Consider the following 24,727-nt stretch of genomic DNA (forward strand, 5'->3'; position numbering starts at 1 on the left):
ATTGTTTAGTTGATTGGTTGATTCACTCATCCATATTACTTGGTCTTAGGCAAAATATAAACTGTCTCCAATTTTACTTTGTGTCTTACTGGGAAGGAAGGGCCACGTTAGCGTGGGTACTGGAAAAGCACCTACACTCACACAGAGTGCCCGGCTGAGATAAGTAATACATGTTATCCTTCTGCCTGGCTGACCTCAGGTATGTCTCACTCCTCATAGTTCACTACCCACAGCACTGGCCTACTTCTGAAACTAATAAAGGCAGAGTGCTTCCCTGCTGTACAGAGCTCTACTCAGTTCTCTGTGTGTGCCCTTCATTTTCAAGACCTGTTAGTCATGAAGCCCTATTTAACGACCTTTGTCATCTTTCTGATCCTCATTCATAAGACTTCAGGTAACTCAAACTCTCTCAAAGGCACTGGGGTCCTGCATGTGGTATTTCTGTCATGATGATTTCATGTCAGACAGTGTAGGCATTTTACTCTCAGGTTCTATTTTTTTTTTTTTTTTTTTTTTGCAGTTTTGGCCGGGGCTGGATTTGAACCTGCCACCTCTGGTATCTGGGGCCAATGCCCTATTCCTTGAGCCACAGGTGCTGCCCTACCCTCAGGTTCTTAACACATCAGGATCTCTTACTGGCTTTGTACTTCTAAGATAAAATTAAGAATATGGTGCTTTTGGTGGTAGAGTAGTGGAGAGGATTGGCATAGAGCAATTTAGGGTAGCAGTGTCCTTAAGATGAGAGGTCGGGATATGGATTAGGGGTGAGAAATTGAACTCAAGCTGAGGATTTATAAAATGAATCAAAAGGTTTCTTTGGAGGTGCAGAGAGGTGAGTTATGGTGTAGAGAGGATGGAACCTTTGGGTTGGGGTAATGGTAGAAACAAAAACAGTGGTGGGCTGAAAGTGAAGGATTGTATTTATGGAATTAGGTTGGGCTAATGGTTTGAGATAGACTGGGTTGGGAATTATATTTGTGGTTGAATGGATCTGGCAGTGAAATCGGATGAAGCTGTGATTTGGAGTTTGTGGATGAGTTGGTTGTTGGGTTGAAACTGGGTATTGGTGTTGGATGGCTTGACTAGTGTTGTATTTGTCTTGTTATTGGGGCTTGGAAGGGCATAGTATGGAGGCAGAGCTGGGGTTGGCATTACATTTTGTCAGGAGTTTGGTTTAAAGGTGGTGAATGCAGGGTTGACGTGGTTAGTCTGGGACAAAAGCTGGTTGGACTTGGATAAGACAGGGAAAAGGCTGGTTAGACTTGAACAAGTCATCCTAGTGTGTCACGGAAGGGTCTTAGAAGAATGACAACCAATCAGCTATGGATAAATGTATCTGGCATCCTTTCCCATCCTTCAACACCTTCCTTGAGTGTGACTCTCCTTAGATATACATACTCCGCAGGTAAATGAAATCAGGAGGCTAGAATGTTTCCAGATGCATCCTTCAAACCTGGGCATTTCTAGTAAACACACACACACATACACACATACACACACACACACACACACACACACACCAGAATACAAAAAAGAAATAAGAAATATAGGAGGAGCTTTAACAATCCATATCAACATCAAAAGTTATTTCTCCTTTCGTGGGAGTGAGTTCAGAGTTATTATATCTAGACATCCTTTCTTCCTACCCTTTCTTCGGCTTTTGTTGTTCCACCAACCCTTTTTCTTTACCCTCTTTTCCTCTTACTTTCCATCCTCCAAATCCCCTTTTTCTTGACATCTTTTACCCTTTTACTTGAGGTATACCTGTTCCCACACTCAGTAAAATGTTAAAATAGTGATGGTCACTGCAAGGGAGTTTACAAATGAAGACAGAACTTTATGCTTCAATAGTTATATTAAGTTCTGCTTCCTTAATGATTATTTAACATGTTCACCTGGCAGAATCCATAACCAGGAAGTGTTTTGAACAATCTCTTCTAATAAGAAAATCAAAGCCATTCTTTTCTTTCATCATCTCAAGCACACACATATGCGATCAATCTACCTGAAAGCCAAGAATGGCTTATAACTCTGTATTTCTGTTGTTAAAGCTGAGTGATTTATTTATTTGCTTTCTTAGTAAATGTCTATGAAATAAATTAATATATAAATGATTTAGAACTAAATAAACAAACATAGTATCCCACAAACAGATATAAATGGGTGGGCAAGATCTTTGAAGTTTAGGGAGGATATATTTTGGGGTGCCCAATTGTCAGAAGATAAATGTATCAAGTATATTTAGGCTAGAAATGGAACTTGTAAAAAGAGTACAAGTTCTTGATGATGGTTACAATTGTTACTTTATTTATGATATTAAAATATAGATTACATTGTAAGGGAAGATGGTCTGGGAAATATATAAATGTGAGTGTTAGAAGGTCAGGATTAGGAAGAGTTGAGGAACTCACAACAAGCAGGGGTTTTATCATAATGGGAGGGGGGACACTCATTTAATACACCATTACCCTGGCTCCTACTCAGGTCTACTGAATCTTTGGAAAGGAAAATTTAGCATGAGAATTTAAAAAAATTTCCCTAGATTATTTCAGTGTGTTCTTGCCTTTATAACCACTTTCTCTATACAGACTTGATATCTGATGGAAATTCTCCTAAGCTCATTTCTGAGATAGTTAAGGTATAAAATCATTGTTAGAGGCCATGCTGGGATTTGAAAGCAGGTCTCCAGGTCTCCTTTGTTTGAAGGTAACATTAATTCATTGTGGGTGATTCAATACACAGTGATTCAGGACAATATAAAGTCAGGGAAGTGGTTCAGGAGAGAGGAGTAACAAAGGCCTTCAGTGAAATATTTGGAGGCTTCTTTGGGTGCCATTGTACAAACCTTCCTCCTGGGGCAGTCTCAGGGTACTCGACATGTGAAGACAGTGAGGAAATGCACTATTTCCCCCAATTCTTGTTATACTCATCCCGCTGGTGACTATAAATAGGAAGTGATGGGTTTCCCAACTTCCTTTTAGTGTGTTCCAGAGAGAGGAAAAGTCTTCCAGATCAGGAATTAGCCAGGAGGATGTAGGCACCACTCTGAAGAAGCCCCCTTTGGATATTCTCCCTCTTATAAGTAGGATGGTGCCAGGAGAGAAATCATGATGAGTGTGAGGACTGAGGTAGAAAAGACAGTGGTGCTGTGATACTAGAGTGTGGTGGAGCCTGTGCCCCATTCAACCTCCTTCCTCTGGTTGACCAGCAAGGTGGCTGATATCACAGCAGTTGAGCACCTTCTCTGGAGTTCTGTTCATATGTGCAACGGCATCCAAACTCATTCACTTCACTTCCCTCCTTTTCTGTCTCCTCACCTCATCCATTCTAAAACAAATTTACATTTTTTGTTCAGTAAAGGATGGAGATTCCTTATAAAGAAAATCACAATCGAGAGTGAGGACACACTTTATAATTTCCTTGGGCTAATTTTTATTAGTGGGAGTGGGCATTGGAGACTTCTGTATCCTTAGCCTGGTACAGATTGGGTAATGATAAACAGGTGTTCAATGAGGAGATGGGTGGATTATGGTAGCATAAGCTGAAGAACAGTCTAGAAGAGAATGTAGATTTTATGACAATGGCAGTGGGAGCTCCCTGTGCCCTGTCAACATTATTTAAAGAGATACCAACCTCTCCCAGCAACCCTACCAGAGAGGCAGTGTAACAGACAAGATAGAATATGTACTATGAATCACGTATATTGATTTCGTATCCTGTAAATTTGCTGAATAAACATATTAGTTCTAATTTTTTGGGAGGAATCTTTAGGATTTTTTACAATAAGATTATGTCATCTGTAACAAAGATAATTTTACTTCTTCCTTTCCAATTTGGATACCTTTTATTTCTTTTATTGACTAATTGCTGTGGCTAGGACTTGCAGGGTAATGCTGAACACAAGTGGTGAGTGTGGGCATACTCGTCTTTTTCCTGATCTTGAGATAAGCTTTCAGTTTTCACCATCAAGTATGATGTTATCTGTGGGCTTTTCATACATTGAATTATGATGATGTAAATTCCTTTTCATCTAGTTTGTTGAGTGCTTTTCATCATGAAAAAATGTTGGATTTTGTCAATTTTTTCCCATAATTGTGATAAGCATGTGTTTCCCCCCTTAATTCTGTTAACTGGTGTTTTACATTGATTGATTTCCAAATGTTGAAATGTCCTGTGTTTAAGGAATAAATCCCATTTGGTCACAGTGTATAATCCTTTGAATTTGTTCCTGAATTCTGTTTGCCAGTATTTGGGGGAAGATTTTTATGTTAATGTACATCAAGGATATTGGCTTATAGTTTTCTTACCTAATTGTGTCTGTGTTTTTTGTCTGGCTTCGGTATTTAATGCTGGCCTTGTAAAATGAGTTTCCAAGTATTCCCTCCTCTTTAATTTTTTGGAAAAGTTTAAAAAGGATTAGAGTTAATTCTTCTTTAAATGTTTGGTAGACTTTACCAGGGTAGCTGTTTGATGCTAGGCTATTGTTTTTGCTGTTATTGGAAGGTTTTTGATTACTGGTCCAATCTCTTTGGTTATTAAATATTTCTTCACATTTTCTATTTCTTCCTGATTCAGTCTTAGTAGGTTTTGTGTTTCCAGGTATTTACCACTTTTATCTAGGTTATCAAATTTGTTGTATGTAGTTGTTCACAGAGTATTTGCTTATAATCTTTTTCATTTCTATAAAATTAGTAGTAATGTCCCTCTTTTGTTTCTGATTTTAGTTATTCATGCCTTTTTTCTAATTTAGTCTAGCTAAAGGTTTTTCAGTTTTATTGAACTTTTGGAAACACAAACTCTTTGTTTCATTGATTTTACATATTGTTTATTTGTTTTCTGTTGTATATTTCTACTCTAGTCTTTATTATTTCCTTCCTCTGTTAGTCTTGGGTTTCTTTTTTTTAAATTCTGTATAGTGTAAAGTTAGGTGGTTATTGATTTGAGATCTTTCTTCTTCCTTAATGTAAACTGTTTATATAAATTTACCTCTTAGCATTGTTTTTATTGAATCTTTTAAGTTTTAGCACTGCTGTATTTTCATTTTTTTCTCAAGATAGTTTTCAATTTTCCTTATAATTTCTTTCTTGACCAATTTATTGTTTAAAAGAGTGTTTTTGGGACTGACATCAATGAGATGGCAGAATAAACATTCTAGTGCTTGTCCCACTGCAGAAACATCAATTTGAACAACATTCTACATGCAGAAATACCTTCAAAAAAGCTAAGGAAACCAGATGAAAGACTATAGACCTGAGTGTAGCAAACATAAAAAAAAGACACACTGAAGAGTGTATGAAGAACCTTTTACATTACCTCTATTACCTTGTCCCAAACCTAGGCAGCACAGCAAGGGGATACGTTCTGCTTGATGAAAAAAAGGGAAATAAGCACCAGTCATTGCCTTGAACCCTGACACCAGGCCCACCCCACTAAACCCAGTGCAAGGCAGGCTCCTAAAGACCCAGACTGCAGGCTAAACTTGTAGACTACGCCTCCAGTCCCTCTCCTGGCACCAAATGGGATCCCCCAGCCCATCTAGACCTGGTCTCTAGACCTCCCCACTACTAGGCAGACCCCAGCAGCCCCAGCTCCATGTTGATGCCTAAAGCACCAGACTCCAGGTCTGCCCAGTGGGCTTGGTCTTGGGCTCCACCCTACCATAGGCTAACTTCAGCAGATGCAGCCCATAGCCCACAGAATGTAGAGAATGGCCCCTACATTCCCAATCTTCAGGCTTGTCCCAGTACTAGACCAACCCCTGTAGCCTGTCATCAATTCAGCTCCTGTGACCCAGGCTCTGAGACTGTTCTATGTTTCAGACCAGCCCAGATCCATATTGGTCCACATAAGCCCAGGCTTTTGGGTCACCCCAGTGCTGGGTCAGCACAGCTGGCCTCAGGGACCAGGCTAGCACATACAAATGTAGCCTTCATGCCTGCCCAGTGACAGTCCTGTCCTTGAGGTCCCACATTCCTGGCTGACTCCTGTGGCCCACACTCCAGCAGACCCAAGGTCTAGCCATGGACTGTCCCAATAGATCCTAGTGCCAGGCTAGCTTCAATGGACTTGAGGCTGTAGGATCTAGGATTCAGAACTTCTTTTAGTCAGTTTGTGCTGTTATAACAAAATACTAAAGACTGAGTATTTCATAAATAATTTGAATTGACTTATCATGGTTTGGCTGGAAAATCCAAGGCACCAGAAAATTTGGGGTATGGTTAGAGCTGTTGTCTGCTTCCAATATGGCCTCTTGTTACTGCATTCTCTAGAAGGGAAGAACACTGTGTACTCACATGACAGAAAGCACCACAGGACTAGAGAGTGTTCCCTTCAACTATGAGCCCTTTTATAATCTCATTCATGAGGGTGGAACCCTCATGACTTAATTACCTCTCAAAAGTAAAATCTCTTTATATTGTAGCATTGGGTATCAGTTTTTAACATAAATCTTGAAGGAGACATCATCACTGAAGCCATAGCAGGCCAGTCCCCATGGGCTTAGGCTCTAGGACCATTCCAGTGGATCTAGGTGCCAGGCTCATCCCCAAAGTGGCCATCCTAGTGCCAGGTCAGCCCCTTTTGAGACAGGCTTCAGGCCAGCCCCATGGATACATGCTCCAAAATCACCCTAATGGACCAGGGTTCTAGGCCCAGCTCCATAGACCCAATCAGGTCTACCCCAGTGGATCCAGGCTCCAACCTCAACCCTGTGGACCTAGCTACTTAGGCCTCCCAACTGCTGACCCAATTGACCAAGCCTCCCTGAGGGCTCCTGTGGCAAGCCCACATATGGATCATGCCAGACAGCATACCCAAAATCTCTATACAGGTTGACTGGAGAAGAGTCATTTGATTGCAGAAAATGATCTTTTTAATGCTCTACTTTTCCTTTCCTTGCTCTTCTTACTTTTTAAAAAAGTGCAGATATCAACATAAGGCAACAAGAAACATGAAAAACCAAGGAGATATAACACCACCAAAAGAACACGGTAATCTCTCAATAGCTAACACCCCAAAAATAGAGATGTGCAAAATGCCTGACAAAGAGTTCAAAATAATTATTTTAAAGAAGTTCAATGAACATCAAGAAAATACAGAGAAACAATTCAATGGTATCAGAAAATAATTAATTATCAAAACAAGAATTCTAGAGCTGAAAAATACAATGAATGACATGAAAAAATGCAACAGAAAGCATTGACAGCAAAATTGACCAAAGAGAAGAAAGAGTTTATGAAGTCAAAGGTAAGTGATATAAAAATATATTGTCAGAGGAGAAAAAATATTAAAAAGTAACAAAGGAAGCTTACAAGATGTATAAGACTACATCAAAAGAGCAAATATCAAAATGAAGAAGAAAGGGCCAAAGGTGTAGAAATTGTGTTTAAGGAAATAATAATATGACATGAGAAAGAAACTATAGGCTATTCATTATCTCTCACGAACATAGATGTAAACATTAGTAGCCTTTTACTAGAAAGTTGAATTCAATAGAGCATTAAAAAGATCATTTTCCATAATCAAATGGCATTTATTCCAAGAACAGAAGAATGGTTCAATATATGCAAATCAATAAATGTGATATACCACACTAACAGTGTCAAGATCTCAAACTATACAATCATCTCAATTGAGGTAGAAAAAGGATTTGATAAAATCCATCATCCATTTTTTTTTTTTTTCTGAGACAGTTACACTTTGTCACCCTGGGTAGAATGCTATGGTGTCATAGCTCACAGCAACCTCAAACTCTTGGGCTCAAGTGATTCTTTTGCCTCAGCCTCCAGAGTAGCTGGGACTATAAGCATGCATCACAGTGCCTGGCTATTTTTAGAGATGGAGTCTTGCTTGGCTGGTCTTGAACTTGTGATCTCAAGCAATCCACCCACTTCAGCCTCCTAGAGTGCTAGGATTACAGGCATGAGCCACCACATCTGGCCCTATCATCCTTTCATGATTAAAAACTCTTAAGAAATTAGATACAGAAGCAATATTTCACAACATAATAAATGTCATGTATGATAAGCCACAGCTTTCATCATACTCAATAATGAGAAGTTGAAAATGTTTCCTATAAGATTAAGAACAAATATGCCTACTGTTACTATTTCTATCTATTGGAAATTCTAGCCAGAATAATTAGGCTAGAAAAGGAAATAAGAGATATCCAAATCAGAAAGAAAGAAGTAAAAATGCCACTGTTTACAGATGATATGATTTTTATATACAGAAACTTCTAAAGACTATACACACAAAAGTTAGAACTATCAAATTAGTAAAGATGCAGGATACAAAATAAATATACAAAAACCAGCAGTATTTTTAATACATAACAGTAAACTTGCCCCAAAACTCAAGAGAATTATCACATTCACGATAGCTACAAAAATATAAAGTTCTTAGAAATTAATTTAATGAAGAAGGTGAAAAACTTACACATTAAAAACTATAAAATGTTAATAAAATAGAGATAAAGAGTCATAAATAAATGAAAAGATATGCCATATTCATGGATCAGCAAAATTTATATTCTTAAAATGTCCATACTACCCAAAGCCATCTATAAATCCCTATCAAAATTCCAATAACATTTTTCAAAGAAATAGAAAAAAAAAACAGTTTTAATATTTGTTTGGAATCACAAGAGACCCCAAATAGCCAAAACAGACTTGAGAAAAAAAAAAAACAAAAAACAAAGCCAGACATATTATACCTGACTTCAAAATGTATATATTACAAAGTAAGTATCATACCATGGTACTGGCATAAAAATAGACAGGTAGAACAAGGGGACAGAATGGGGAGCCCAGAAATAAACTCATGCTTTTAAAGTCAACTGATTTTTTAATAAAGATGCACATACTACACAGTAAATCAAGAAAGTCCTTTCAATAAATCATACTGGGAGAAGTTGGCATATACATACAGAAGAATAACATTAACTCCTCTTCTCATCTCACATCATGGGCAAAATCAACTCAAAATGGGCTAAAGACTTAAATGTAAGCCCTGATACTGTTAAAAAACTAGAAGAAAACAGGGAAAAACTCCATGACCTTGGGATGTTTAGGATTTTTGATATTTTTTGATATGACCTAAAAGTAAAAGCAGAAACAGACAAATGGAATTATTTAAAACTAAAACACTCGTGCATAGTAAAGGAAACAACAATAGATTGAAGAAATCTTGGAATGGGAGAACATATTTGCCAGCTGTACATCCTATCAGAGGTGGATATCAAAACATACGTGGATCTCAAACAACTTGATAGGAAGAAAACAACTCAATTAAAAACTGAGCAGTTCTGGTTCAATATGGCTGAATAGATGAGGCTAGAGCACACCTCTCCCAGAGAGAGGAATCAAAAGAATGAGTAGATATTATTGTTCTCAACTAAGAGAAAATGCTGGCATTCAACAGAGAAGCAATAGGAAGAAGGGAAAAGCAAAAGAGAGGAAGGCAGGCCACCCGCGTGGCCTGGATCAGCAGGAAGATGGGAGAAGGTCCCTGATGCAGAGAAAGCCAGAGTGAGAGATCAGGACTCTGCACTTCCACTAAGGCCTTTTAAAATCCTAGGTGCTGGAAAGCCCCTGAAACCTCATGGGCTCCTAAACTAACACAGGAGACTGCGCAAAGATTGTGTAGGACCATTGTTTAAACTCATGTGGAGTCCCACAGGCTTTTGAGCCCTGAGCAGCTGCACCTCTGTGCCATTCAGAGAGCCCAGTCCTAGAGGTATCTGTCATGCTCTAGGCTGCCTCAGGTTCTTCTGCCACTAGGACACAGGGAAGAGGAAGGACAGGCACTTCTGAGTGCTCTGAGGACAGGTACTACTGCTGCTGAGGGGTAGAGGTGCAAGCAGGCTACTCATGCAACAGCTGTCTGCCTCCACTGAGGTTGGCCTGGCCTCCCTGGCAGCAGGTCCATGGTACAACCACCTGCCCTCACCTGAGGTTCCACCAGGAGCCTGGGGGTTGGGAATCGCCTAACATAGTCCACCACCACTGGCTAAGGAACACTCTTCCTGGAGTCTGAGGTTGGGCCAACCCAAACTCGCTGGAACCACAATGTCTGTTACCCACCTATATGAGCCAAAAGCTGGGGCTGCTCCCCCATCTACAAAGAGCAGCAGCACTCCTGTGGAGAAGAGCAGTCAAGCCACAAAGCTCTCTGTTTTGAGTTAAGGGAAGAGGTTCCACCCCCAATAATTTAAGCAGAGAGCTGTAGGACAGGTGTTTTATGCAGCTCTCAGTGGCATTGTGACTTGGAGCTAAACGAATATCCGATTGAACTGAAAGTCACAGTTGAGAGTCACAAGCTCTGGGACAGGGGTGTGATAGGAAAGTGCATCATGTTTCTGCCAGTCTAGAATGTGGAGCTGGTGCAGCACCCCCACTGTGGAGAACTGGGTGCAATTCACCAGGAACTTGCCACCCGCATCAGGTGTGGAACCTGTGTTCATCTTTGGGGTATCAGTATGCAAATGTGGCACTGCACCCATGTCCAGCTTTGTCCCCCAGTCCAAGGCTGAGCAGGGAACTCAGGGCACTGGACATTGCACAGATTGGCCCATTGCCTAACACAACAGAGAGCTCTCCCAGTAAACAAAAATCAAACACATACCAAACTGCTTCTGATGCAATCGTCTCTTAGCAGTAAATGCTACTGACAGGCTTGGAGGTTGAACTGCGCAACCCAGTGAAAAATACCTGCTGGCAGAAGTGCTCAGTATTGGGAAATGAGGTAAGTTTCCTGAGACCTCTGCAATCCTGGTCCCACAGGAGACAGTGAGCCTGCTCATATGCCCAGTATATCCCTACTACAACCAGATTTGAGAAAGGCACTACACAAAGGGGAGCTATAACCGAGGAACTCATACAGAGCCGTGGTTCCTTGAAAGCACTCAGAATTGATGCCCAGTGATTACACATTACAGTCACTTCCTCAAGGGTGGTGGGGGAAGTGCCATCCAAATAAAAGTAAAGTCAAAAATAAAAAGTGACATCTTCTGCAAGTGAAGAGGAACCAGTGTAAAAACACAAGTTGTTATATTGCCCCCAAAGCATCACAGCAGCTCTCTAGCAATGGATAATAACCAAAAGGAAAATTTTGAAATGTCAGATAAAGAATTAAAAATATGGATTGTATGGCAGCACAGTGAGATCCAAGAGAATGTTGAAGATAAACACAAAGAAACTAGAAAAATCAATTCAGGATATGAACAATAAATTTACTGGGGCATCCACGGTGGCTCATGCCTGTAATCCTAGCATTTTGGGGAGACCAAGGTGGGTGAATCACTTGAACTCAGGATTTTGAGACCAGTCTGAGCCAGAGAGAGACCTCCTCTACCAAAAATAGAGAAATTAGCTCTCCAGCTACTTGGAAGGCTGAGGCAAGAGGATCACTTGAGTCCAAGAGTTTGAAGTTGCTGTGAGCTACGATTTCACAGCACTCTACCCAGGGTGACAGAGTGAGACTGTTTCAAAAAAGAAAAGAAAGCTTCTCTTCTCTCTCTTTCATATTTCATATTTCATCCCCCTACTTTCTTCCCTCTCTATTATTCCTATTTTATAAGTATATAAAAATAAAATTATGCTTTTATATCTTAAAAATACCCCCAAATACAAGAAGATCAGAGTACTCCTGACAGATACATTGAGAGATGAACTTCACCCAGGTTTTTAGATTATATCATCACCCAGGTAAGCAGACAAAATTTGACTTCCTCTTTTCCAATTTGGATGTCTTTTATTTCTTTGTCTTCCCTGATCACGATGGCTAGGACTTCCAGTAGTACATTGAATAGGAAGGGTGAGAGTGGGCATCCTTACCTTGTTCTATTTCTTATGATTAATGTTTTCAACTTTTACTCATTCTACATAAAGGACTTCGGTAAAGTTTCATGATACAAAATAAACATACAAAAACCAGCAGCATTCCTATACACAAATAACTATCAAGCGGAAAACAAAACCAAGAAGACCCATTTACAATAATATAAAGCACCTAGGAATACATTTAGCCACAGAGGTAAAAGATGTCTACAAGGAAAATACAAAACACTGATGAAAGAAATCATAGCTGACATAAACAAGTGGAAAAACATCCCACACTCATGGATTGGAAGAATCAATAAATATCACCAAAATAATCATGTTGTCCAAGCAATCTACATAGCCAATGCAACCCCTATCAAAATATCAACATGATTCTTCACAGAATTAGAAAAAACGATCCTAAAATTCATATCGAGTCAAAAAAGACCCCAGATAGCCGAAGCAATGTTAAGTGAAAAGAGCACAGCTGGAGGCATCACATTTTGTCATTCTCCTGATTTCATTTAGCTGTTTCTCCATATTCTCTTTTAGCTCAATGACTACATTTGAGACAGTTGTTTTCAAGTCTATCAAGGAAGTCTGAAGCCTGTGTCTCATTAATGTCTGTTTCTGAAAATACTTTTGCTCCTTTGAATGGATCATGTTTCCCTGTTCTTTGCATGCTTTGTGATATTTTGTTGAAAGTTGGAGATTTTCAAAAATAATCACGTCTCCTAGTTTTTGAAAATTGGCTCTACACAGTTTTCATTAGCCAGCCTGGTATAAAAGCTCAAGGTCTTCTCATGTCTTTTCTAGAAATGTGTCGTTCTTGGCCCTGTTCATGTGCTTTCCCTCCCTCCAATTTCTCTGCAAATGTGGCTGCTTTTCAATAGCTTCTTTTAAAATCTCACATTTATTCTCAAGACATTGTGTGGTATATTTTTTCTCTCCCTGTTATCTCTTGCACTCAGGCTCCAATGGGCCTGCATTTCCCCTGGAGCTCTCACGTGCCATGGTGGCCACTACTGCTTTCGGCAGCCTCCAACTTGAAGTCCAAACTATGCTACAGTTCCTGGCAATGCTTTGCGCCAAGCAAGACATCAGCCCATCTCTCAGACAGGCCAGACTGCTATAAGCAAGTTCCACTTTTTTTTTTTCCATCCTAAAGGAGAAACTGGGAATTCAGTGGCTTCCTCTTGACTGTGCCACATGGCCCAGAATAGAGGGTGGGACAAGAGTGAACAAAAATGCCACAAAATTTCTATTGCTTTGAATGTGGCTTTTCTGAGTTAAGTTTTTGCCTGGTTGCTGCAGCTTTGTAACTGGTTTCTTGAACACCCACAAGCCACTTTGGTCCTGATGTTGATGCTGATCTAGTGTTTCTGTGGGCAAGTGAGGCCTTGGAGTGTCCTAGTCCACAACAGAGCTCCAGAATTGCAAGTCACATAGACCAGAAATTAAATCTTGAATCTCCTTCTTACCATCTGGGGACTTAGGGGAAGAATGTGGTATCTCTATGTGCCTCAGTTTTCTTATTTGAACAATGAGATTATGACAGATTGTTCTAAGTTTTCACTGAAGTAACAGAAAAAATTCTTGGCATGAGTGGTGCTAAATGTTTGATAGTGGTTACTGTTTTCTTTCCAAAGGACTCTTCTTCTTTGGGGGGGGGGGTAGCTCTTCTTCTTTTATAGAAAAACCTAAATATTGGCTTGGCGCCTGTGGCTCAAGCAGCTAAGGCGCCAGCCACATACACCTAAGGTGGCGGGTTCGAATCCCTGGCCTGGGCTCACCAAACAACAATGATGGCTGCAACCAAAAAATGGCCAGGTGTTGTGGCGGGCACCTATAGTCCCAGCTACTTGGGAGGCTGAGGCAGGAGACTCTCTTGAGCCCAGGAGTTGGAGGTTGTTATGAGCGTGATGCCATGGCACTCTACCCAGGGGGATAGCTTGAGGCTCGGTCTCAAAAAAAAAAAAAAAGAAAAACCTAAATATTACTAATGATTAATGTCTTTTAGAATGATAGCTCTATGCCAGCAACTGTATAAAGTATTTTTAGGCAAAGTGCTTGTGTAAACATGTACAATCCTGAGTGACTTGTTTCTAGTTTTTTGGTTTTTTTATTTTTATTTTTTGGAGACAGAGTCTCATTTTGTTGCCCTCAGTAGAGTGCTGTGGCATCATAGCTCACAGCAACCTCAGACTCTTGGACTCTTGGGCTCAAGTGATTCTCTTGCCTCAGCCTCCTGAGTAGCTGGGACTACAGGTGCCTGCCACAATGCCCAGCTATTCTTAGAGACATGGCCTCTCTCTGGCTCAGGCAATGCACCACTGTTACAAACACACGCCTCTGAGTATTTACTATGAGGACATGTGTCCATATTCACTTAGTGTATGGCTATGAGAAGGTGACCAGACGTCCCGCTTTTGGTGGGACAGTCCCGATTTTTAACAATTTGTCCCATGTCCCACAGCGTTTTTAAAAAGTCCCGATTTTTGGAAAGAATGCACGACAAGCTAGGGAACAGCAGGAGAACAGGAAGGAAATATACGGTTTTCAGCTGCCATGTGGCTATTTTGCCAGGATATGAGTTTTGTATTATTTTTGTTAATTTTATAATGTTAAACTTTAATAATAACAAATAATTGTTGAGAACTGATTATCGAGAACTGCGTATCAAAGTTCGCATTGTTGATCAGTTGTTAGAATTCGACCACCATTGTTTGGACTTAATGAACAATGGCATTTTTGGGCATTGGCAATGACAAAAACATTTTGTAACATTTCGCTTGTTAAGCAAAATGACAAAAACATTTTACTTAACATTGCTTTGGCTATCTGGGGTCTTTTTTGACTCAATATGAGTCAAAAATACATTTTGACTCGATATGAGTCATTTCTTTCATCAGTCTACACATTTTGTTACAAAATGTGTACACAGACGATACACATCATACTGTGTGCTAGTGCTAGTTAAACAAGTGATGTTAACAAATCAGCTATTCAGATAATTTAGGTAAGTAATTTATTTATTTCATGAATTTAGCAGACAGTACTCGTATTATTTATATTTTATAGTGGCGGCAAAAAGTCTAGCACTGGCCTTGAAAGTGACACTTAACGATTTACAAGGTATCATTATTTAAAAAATATATTGATAAGGAAAAGGTTTAATCTTGGGCATCAGCAAAAATCACAATAGAGAACAAATGGTTAGAAATATTTCATCATTTTGAAACAAACCGTGTTCCATACAATAATGAGCTAAAAATTGTGGGATATGTGCTGTCCTTACCAGGAACTAATGCTGCCACTGAACGTGTTTTGTCTACAGTAAATAAAGTGTGGACATCAGAAAAATCACAATTAAGTGTTGCGACTTTGAAAGCCATTTTATGTGTGAAATATAATTTAACAAATTCTTGTGAAAATTTTCATGACCTTTTAAACAATGACAACAATCTACTAAAAAAAATTCACTCAAATGACAAATATGCCAAAGAATAAAATAATACTATATGTAATTTTTTAAATGTATTATATTTGTAAACTGTACTTACATTGAAATTAAAAAATATGTATTACAATACTATTTTTGCATTCTATGAAAATTTTTGTTGCTCCATATAGATCAGATTTTTAATTAAGAACCCCACCTCACTACCCCTCCCACTATCCCCCCATCCCCCGTCAATGGTGTCCCACTTCACCAATGTTAAAATCTGGTCACCTGAGGCTATGACTCTCTGAATAAACTGCATTGTGCACATGTGCCTGCATCCATCTGAGTGAATTTGACCCCAGTTCCTATGCACTTAACATTCTACAGCTTCTGTTGTCATAATTGCATAAATCTAACCAAAGCCATGTATTTCCCAGGAGGTATGAAGCCCTCAGGACAGAACATGAGGCGTGGAGTCACATGCGAGGAGGATCAAGGAAGGTGCAGATCGAAATGCAGAAAATCTGAACAGGAAGTACACTACTGTGCGAATGGTAAAAGTTGCTGCGTGAGTTCATCTGTGAAACTTGTTTATAATAGAACAGAGAATATCAGCCGGGAAACAATGCCAACCCCCTCACTCTTACCCTATTACTGAAGATTACCGAACTTTTCTGCTTCTGGAAATCTTTTATCTTGAATCCTTCCACTATAAAAGAGTATTTCAACATTCTGCATTTGTCCTTTATTCTATAAAGACTCATAGTTGGAGGAGAGAACTTGGGTGGAAACCATGAAATTTGGAAAAATACTCCAACCAAAAAAGCCAAGACGGTGCTTTTTATATTTTAGATTATAAATTATATTTTACTGATTGAAGGAAAGTAGATTATATTTTCCAGATTTCTTATCACAGAAAGTGAAAATGATGTGAACAGGCCCTTCAAAAAACTGGGTGTCTAAATGACCACTAAATATTTGACAGGGTGTCCATACTTATCAGCTACCAAGAAAAAGCAGATTTAAACCCAAAGTAACTGAACAATGATGATTCAGTACATTGCCAAGGAGGTGTACCAACCTGAACCCTTAAATACTGCAGATAGGTATGTAAATAAAAAAATTGAATATATGTGTTCCCTATGTCTCACCAAATCCACTCATGGGCATAAAAAATGAATACATATATTTAGCAAAAGACATGGTCAAGAACGCTCATAAAAGTATAATTTATCTTAGAGCTAAAGTACATCAACCAGTCTAAGTATATTACATTGCAGTTGCAATGAAAATCAATAGACTATTTCTCCATACAATGAATAAAGAAAAACACAATTCCCTTTTATATAAAGTTTAAAAAGAAAAAAAAAAGTTACATGACATTAGAAGTCGAGAAAGTGATAACTTTTACAAAGAGAAATGAAGTTGTACAATACTGGCAAAGTTCTATTTCTTTTCTTCTTCTTTTTTTTAGACAGTCTCACTCTGTTGTTAAGGCAAAAGGACCATGGCCTCAGCCTAGTTCACTGGCAACCTCACACTCTTGTGTTCAAGTAATCCTTCTGCCTCAGACTCCTGAGCAGGACTACAGGCACCCACCACAATACCCAGATAATTTTTCTATTTTTAATAGAGACAAGGTCTTGCTTTTGCTCAGGCTGGACTTGAACTCCTGAGCTCAAGGGATCCTCCTGTCTGGGTTTCCCAGATTGCTAGGATTACAGGTATGAGCCACTGTGCCCAGCCCAAAGTTCTATTTCTTTTTTTTTTTTTTTTTTTGAGACAGAGTCTCAAGCTGTCACCCTGGGTAGAGTGCCGTGGCATCATAGCTTACAACAACCTCCAACTTGGGCTAAAGCAGTCCTCTTGCCTCAGTATTTTATTTCTAGTAGAGATTGGGTCTCGCTTTTGCTCAGGCTGGTTTCGAACTTGTGAGCTCAAGCAATCCACCCACCTCAGCCTCCCAGAGTGCTAGGATTACAGGTGTGAGCCACTGTGCCCGGCCCAAAGTTCTATTTCTTGACTTGAGTAATAGTTACATGGGCTTGTTCATTTTGGGATAATTCATAAGACTATACACTTAGGGTTGTGTGCCATTCTTTAGATGTGTTATATTAATGCTTTAATTAGATGATCATTTTTTTAAAAAAGACCTGAGAGACTAAGAGCTAAGGCCAGGATACTCCACAAGACTGCACACAATGTGTTGATCTCCAATTGTTGTAGCCTTATTCTTTGAAAGCATAATTTTTCTGAAACTTATCAGAGTAAGAGTTAGACATTCTATCCAGAGGGAGGCTTTCTGTTGCATCTTTCAAGTTGAGCCAGGCTATGGTGAGGAACATACTTTGAAATCTTAATGTATCATCACAGAAAGATTCAATTGTAATTCAGAAGTTGATATGTTATAAAATTAGTTATTAATAAAAATAATGCATTTATTGAAGTAAAGGTGATCTATAAAGAAAATCCTCTGTGAATATCAAAAACTGTAAAAGGCTGACAGTTCTTTCCCTCTCTGCACCAATGCCCTTGCCTGGGCTGTTGCTGATCTTTCCATTAAGTTCCATTTAGAACTTTTTGCCAGGGTGGTGTCTATGGCTCAAAAGGGTAGGGTGCTGGCCCATATGCTGGAGGTAGTGGGCTCAAACCCAGCCCCAGCCAAAAAAAAACCCAACAAAACTTTTTGCTGCTACTTCACTGTGGCTTTTGCCAAATGCTATGGTTTGCACGTGGCTCATCCCTGCCAAAACTCATGTTGAAGTTTAATTGCCGGTACAGCAGTGTTGAGGGTACAGGGCCTAGTGGGAAGTGTTTGGGTCATGGGGCTGGATCCTCTCTGAATAGATTAGTGTTATCTCAAAGGAGTGAGTGAGTTCTCATACACGGTAATGGATTAGTTCCCACAAGAGTGGGTTGTTATAAGAAGTGAGATTCCTCTTCCTGTTTGGTCCCTTTTTCACACATGCCTGCTCCCCCTGTGACCTTGCCAGAAGCCAGCACCATGGCCTTGAACTTCCCAGCCTACAGAACTATGAGCTAAACAAACCTTTTTCCTTTATTAATTACCAAGCCCTGGGTATTATGTTATAGTGACACTAAACCAATTAATATACCAGGTGACTAACTTAGGCTGACAGGGTGTTAGCAAAAATGTTGCAAGCATAAACTTGGAAAGTTACTATGCTTTGGGCTTTATCTAATAGCTGCACCTGTGACCTGTGACACCTAATTGCTGCCCCGGTGACCCTAAAATCTCCATACTGTTTTCCATAGGGGTTGTACTCATTTATATTCCCACCAACAGTGCATACGAGTTCCCTTTTCTCCACATCCCTGTTTCTCATCATGTACATGAATCCAACCCAGCCTGCTGGAAGTTGAGAAACCATGTAGAAAAAACCGACAGTGCCCTAAATGACATGTGTTTAAATCCCAGATACAGAATGAGGTTGTCCTGGGTCACTCAAACACCACTTGGCTGCCAGCTGAGGGAATCCAGAGAGATTAGCCAAACTCGATCAGACCTGGAGAATCGCTGAGTCAATCCACAGAATCATGAGCTAAATAAAATCATGGATTCAAGCCTCTAAGATTTATGTGGTCTCTTATGCAGAAGGTAACTATTAATAGCATAGTAGTCTAGTAAATTCTGGTTGGAAAATGAGGGTTCAAGATTCTGGTCCTGGCTACATGTTTCCACCAGGAGGCAGGAAGGTTCCAAATCTAGCTCTCTGTGGTTGTTAGGGATACCTAATATTTATTGAATATAGAGAAAGAAGACACTGATGTGACAGTGCTGGAATATTCAGTGAGCATTAGAAGTCTGTAATTGGGGTGCTGGCAGAGCAGGGGCACTGAGAAAACGAAAAAAAATCTTAGAAATACATCATCTTTCCATATTTCATAGTTATCAAAGAGTCATGACCGGCATTATTGGAACTTTGTTCTATATCCTTGTAATTCATTTCAGGTAAGTATTCTTTGAGTTATAGGTACATGGTAGTAGGATGTGGTCAGAGCCTTTAGAGAGCCCTAAGAATGGCAGCAGAGTACGACAGTCATTCCTCACCGATCTCATTTGTTCCTCTGAGTACCTAAAACTCCATATCCTAGCCTCTCTTGCAGCGACATGGGGGCAACATGGCAAATTCTGACCAGTGGGATGTGGAGAGAAGTGATGCCCGCTTCTTGAAGATCAGGCTTCTTCCCTGAGTAAAGAACATTTTTCTAAGATGGTGGAGTCACATGATGGATGGGAATCAGACCACTGAATCACAGCTCAGAAGAAAGACTTCCAGAAATCCTTGTGTACCATATGGGTCTGCAACACTATTGAGAAAATAAAATGTTTATTGTGTTAATTCCACAGGATTTAATTAATTAATTAATATTTTCTCTTTTGAAAAAATTTCTCTAAGTTTAGGGCATGCGAGTATAATTTTGTTACAGGCATATATTGTGCACTGGTGAACTCAAGGGTTTAAGGTATCTATCACCCAAAATAATACATGTTTGAACTTATTAAGTAATTTCTCATCATCCACCCACTTCCACTCTCTTATCTTTCTGAGTCTTCAAGTCCATCATTTCACACTCTATGTCCAGGTTACACATCATTTAGCTTATCAGTGATAGCACATGGTATTTGTCTTTCTGTCTGACTTGTTTTACTTAAGATAATGACCTCCAATTCTATCCATGTTGCTGCAAAAGATATGATTTCATTCCTTTTTTATTGCTAAATAGTATTTCACACATACTATGACTTACGTGTGTATATATGTGTGTATGTATGTAGATGTGTATATATGTATATAGCTCCCATATTTTCTTTATCTAATTATCCACTGATAGATACTTAGTCTGATTCCACACCTTTGCTATGTGAGTAGTGCTATGACAAACAAGCAAGCACAGGTATCTTTTTGATATAATGATTTCCTTTTGGGGGATAGATACCCAGTAATGGGGTTGCTGGAGTAAATAGTATTTTTACTTTTAGTTCTTTGAGAAATCTCCATACTGTTTTCCATAGGGGTTGTACTAATTTACGTTCCCACCCAACAGTGTAGGAGAGCTCCCTTTTCTCCCTATCCTTGTCAACGTCTGTTATTTTTTGTCTTTTCAACAATGGTCATTCTGACCAGTGTAAGAGATGTCTCATTGTGGTTTGAATTTGCATTTCTCTGGTGATTAGTGATGCCTGTGGGCCCTTTGTATAGCTTCTTTTGAAAAATGTCTATTCATTCCTATTCCTGCTTTTTGATGGGGAGTATTTGGTTGTTTTTGTTAAGTTCTTCGTATATTCTAGGCATTAGTTCCTTGTCGGGTGCATAGTTTGGAAACATTTTCTCCCATTCTGCAGGTTGTCTTTTCCATCTGTTGATTATTTCTTTTGACATGCAAAGGATTTTTAGTTTAATTAAGTCTCCTTTGTCTATTTTTGTTTTTGTGGTCTGTGCTTTTGGGGTCTTAGTCACGAATTCTTTGCCTAGACCAATATTCAGGCATTATTCTAGTATTTTTATAGTTTCAGGTTTTACATTAAAGTATTTTTTTACAGAGCAGGGGTCTCACTCTGCCACCCAGGCTGGAGTGCAGAGGCGTGATCAGAGATCACTGCAGACTCAAACTCCTGAGCTCAAGTGATCCTCCCACCTCAGCATGCTCAGTAGCTGGGACCACAAGCACAAGCTACTGTGCTTGATTTATGTTCAAGTCTTTCATTCATCTTGGGTTGATTTTTGTCTATGGTCAGAGAGAGAGGGTTGAGTTTCATTCTTCTGCATATGGCAACCCAATTTTCCCAATACCATTTTTTTTGAAAAGAGTGTAATTTCCTTATGTTTTTGTCAACTTTGCCAAAGATCAGTTAGTTATAAAGATGTGGCTTTATTTCTAGGCTCTCTATGCTGTTCCATTGATCTATGCGCCTATTTTTATACCTGTACTACGCTGTTTTTGTTACCATAGCCTTGTAGTGTAAGTTGAAGTCAGGTAATGTGATGCCTCAGGTTTTATTCTTTTTGATTTAGGATTGACTGGCTATTCGCAATCTTTTTAAGTGATTTTTAAGATGGTTTTTCTAATTCTATGAAAAATGTTAGTATTGGTAGTATTGGTACATTGAATCTATAGGTTGTGGTAGGCAACATGGTCATTTTAGTGATATTAGTTATTATGATCCATGAGCAGGAGATGTTTTGCCATTTGTTTGTGTCCTCTTCAATTTCTTTCATCATTGTTTTGTATTTTTCTTGTAGAGATTTTTCACTGCCTTGGTTAAATTTATTCCTATGTATTTTCTCTGTAGCTACTGTAAATAGGATTTTCTTGATTTGGTTCTCAGACAGATAATAATTCGCATAAAGAAACACTACTAATTTTTGTCCACGGATTTTATGTCCTGAAATGTTACTGAACTCATTCATAAAATAAAAGAGATTTTTGGTGGAGTCTTTACAGCTCTCCTGGATATAAGATCATATCATCAGTGAACAGTGATAATTTGAATTGCTCTTTCCAATTTAGATGCCTTTTATTCTTTCTTCTGCCTGTCTGCTCTGGCTAGGACTTCTAGTATTATGATGACTAGGAGAGGTGAAAGTGGGCATTCTTGTCCTTTTCCAGTTCTTAGAAGAAATAGTTTTGTTTTGTTTTTTTGTAGAGGCAGAGTCTCACTTTGTTGCCCTCAGTAGAGTGCCATGGCGTCACACAGCTCACAGCAACCTCCAACTCCTGGGTTTAGGCGATTCTCTTGCCTTAGCCTCCTGAGTAGCAGGGACTACAGGCGCCCGACACAACACCCGGCTATTTTGTTGTTGTTCTTGCAGTTTGGCCGCAGCCGGATTTGAACCCGCCACCCTAAGTATATGGGGTTGGTGCCCTCCCCACTGAGCCACAGGCGCTGCCCAGGAGAAATACTTTTTTTTTTTTTTTTGACTTCATGTGAGTATATATAATTAAGTAAAAATAAAGTTGAAGATCATTTGGCATTAATAGTTTGGGCATGAACTTTAGAAGTAGAAGGTGAAGGAGACGTAATAATATCATGTTTATGAAGAACATTTTCTTCAGCTAATAGTTTGGGGATACATGAGGAAACTTCCTTTCGTTGTTTTCGCCACTTGAGTATATGCTCTGCTAGTTCTTCTGTCTCCGTCACCAAAACATCCATCTTTGCTAAAGCCTGGCTCATTTTCTTTAGATTTGCATCTAAATGAGGTACATTTCTAATTGTTTCCAGATAAGTTTCTAATTTCTCAATGAAAGTCACAGGCAACTCCAGCAAATGTACCATAGATCTTTGATAAATGGCTTCAATAGGTAAGTTCTCCTGGCACATGGGTTTCAGTAGTCTTTGCCTGAGGGATCTCGTCTCTTTTAACACTGTTTCCAAATGATTATTCATGCTTTGCAGGGTATGACACTTCGGAGCCAAAAAGAAAGAATGAACAACATCTTCCGTGTCTTTTGCTAGTTTCAGGAGTTCAATTTCCAGGTTTTTCTGGTAGATTTCAGCTTGTATATCTGTCATCTGCTGTTGTCTGGAGAAGTTCACAAAACATGAAGCTGTTTTCTTAGATATATTTAATATCTCACTCCCGCAGCCGGTACCACCACCTCACAGCCATATTCTGTCTGAGAAATACTTTCAACTTTCCCCCATTATGTATGATCTTGGCTGTGGATTGGTCATCTATAGTCATTATTTTGAGGTGTGTTTCTTCTATGCTTAGTTTTTTTTTCCTTTTTATTTATTTATTTATTTATTTTTTATTAGATGATAGCTGTGTACATTAATGCAATCCTGGGGTACAGTGTAGTGTTTTCATATACAATTTGAAATATTTTCATCAAACTGGTTAACATAGACTTTATGATATTTACTTAGTTATTGTGTTAAGACATTTATACTCTACTTTTAGAAAGAGTCACTGGTACCCTTGTAAGACAAACCATAGAGGTGATCTTTCCAATCACCCCCCCTCCTCCCATCTGCCTTTCTCCCCTCCCCCTCCTCATATTCTTGGGCTATAATTAGGTTATAGCTTTCATATGAGAACTATAAATTAGTTTCATAATAGGGATGTGTACATTGGATACTTTTTCTTCCATTCTTGTGATACTTTGCTAAGAAGAACATTTTCCACATTACAATAAAGATATCAGAATGTTTATTGCAGCCCAATTCATAATTGCCAGGTCATGGAAGAAGCCCAAGTGCCCATCGATCCACAAATGGATCAATAAACTGTGGTATATGTACACCATGGAATACTATGCAGCCCTAAAGAAAGATGGAGACTTTACCTCCTTTGTGTTTATATGCTTAGTTTTTAAAGAGGTTTTTATCATGAAGAGATGCTGAATTTTATCCAGTCATTTTTTCTGTGTATGTTGAGAAAATTGTATGGTTTCTGTCCTTCATTCTATTAATACAGTTTATCATATTTACTCAATTGGGAATGTTGAACCATTCTTGCATCTCAATGATGTAGCCTTCTTGATCATGATGAACGACCTTTTTAATATGCTGTTGAATTTGGTCTGCTGTTAGAATTTGGGGAGGATAAATTTTGAGTCTATGTTCATCAGAGATATTCAATGTCATTTTTTTTGTAATTTCTTTGGCTTTAGTATTAGAGTAATTTTAGTTTTGTAAATGAATTTCAAAGTATTCCCTCCTCTTCAACTGTTTGGAAGAGTTTCAGAAGGATTGGTATTAGTTTTTATTTGAAAGTTTGGTAGAATTCAACAGGAAGCCATCAGGTCCTGAGGTTTTTCTTTTTTTTGATTGGAGCTTTTATTATTGATTCAATCTCTTTACTCCTTATTGGTCTGTTCAGATTTTTTAGTTCTTCATGATTCAGTGTTGGTAGGTTTTGATGTCTAGCAATTTATCTGTTTATTCTAGGTTATCCGATTTGTATTGTATAATCGTTCATAGTAATGGACAATTATATCTCTAAAGCTATTAATTTTCTTTTAATTAACAAAAAGAGATTTGGGGGTTATAGGTTTTGGGGATATGGGTTCGTTTTTGTTTTAAGACAAAAACTAGGTTGATAGAAGTCAGGATCATAGTAACCTTTTAGGTATGAAGCAAGAGGGGGCTTCATACTGCTGGTAATGTTCTTTTTCTTGGTTATAGGGATGTGACATTTTGAAATTTCATGAATCTTTATATTTAAGATTCATGCACTTTTTTACATGACTGTCTTAAGATAATAAGTTCACCAAGGAATGGAATTGTTCATTTGTGGGCTATGTTCTTAATTTTCTAAAAAAGTCTAGGATACTATGATACAGAATACTTCACTGGAGGTTTGCCTTTTTTCACATCTCAATCATAGTTATTTGCAAAAACATTTCAGGTTCCAATCAGTTTTCCTTGGGGCTTTTCCTTATGCTTTATTCATCAAACAATATTTTTTAAAGTACCTATTACATCATCGTT

General features: G+C 38.8%; 1 protein-coding gene across 1 annotated transcript; it reads right to left on the reverse strand.

Annotated features, from left to right (window-relative positions):
- Positions 1–22,213: 22,213 nt before the first annotated feature.
- Positions 22,214–22,861, reverse strand: LOC111721734 (HAUS augmin-like complex subunit 2). Its single transcript, XM_023508493.1, has one exon. The coding sequence runs from the start codon at positions 22,802–22,804 to the stop codon at positions 22,253–22,255; it is 552 nt and encodes a 183-aa protein (XP_023364261.1). The 5' UTR covers positions 22,805–22,861; the 3' UTR covers positions 22,214–22,252.
- Between the last annotated feature and the right edge of the window lie 1,866 nt (positions 22,862–24,727).

Source organism: Otolemur garnettii, unplaced genomic scaffold (genome assembly GCF_000181295.1).
Source record: "Otolemur garnettii isolate 467f Iridium unplaced genomic scaffold, OtoGar3 scaffold00251, whole genome shotgun sequence".
NCBI lineage: Eukaryota > Metazoa > Chordata > Mammalia > Primates > Galagidae > Otolemur > Otolemur garnettii.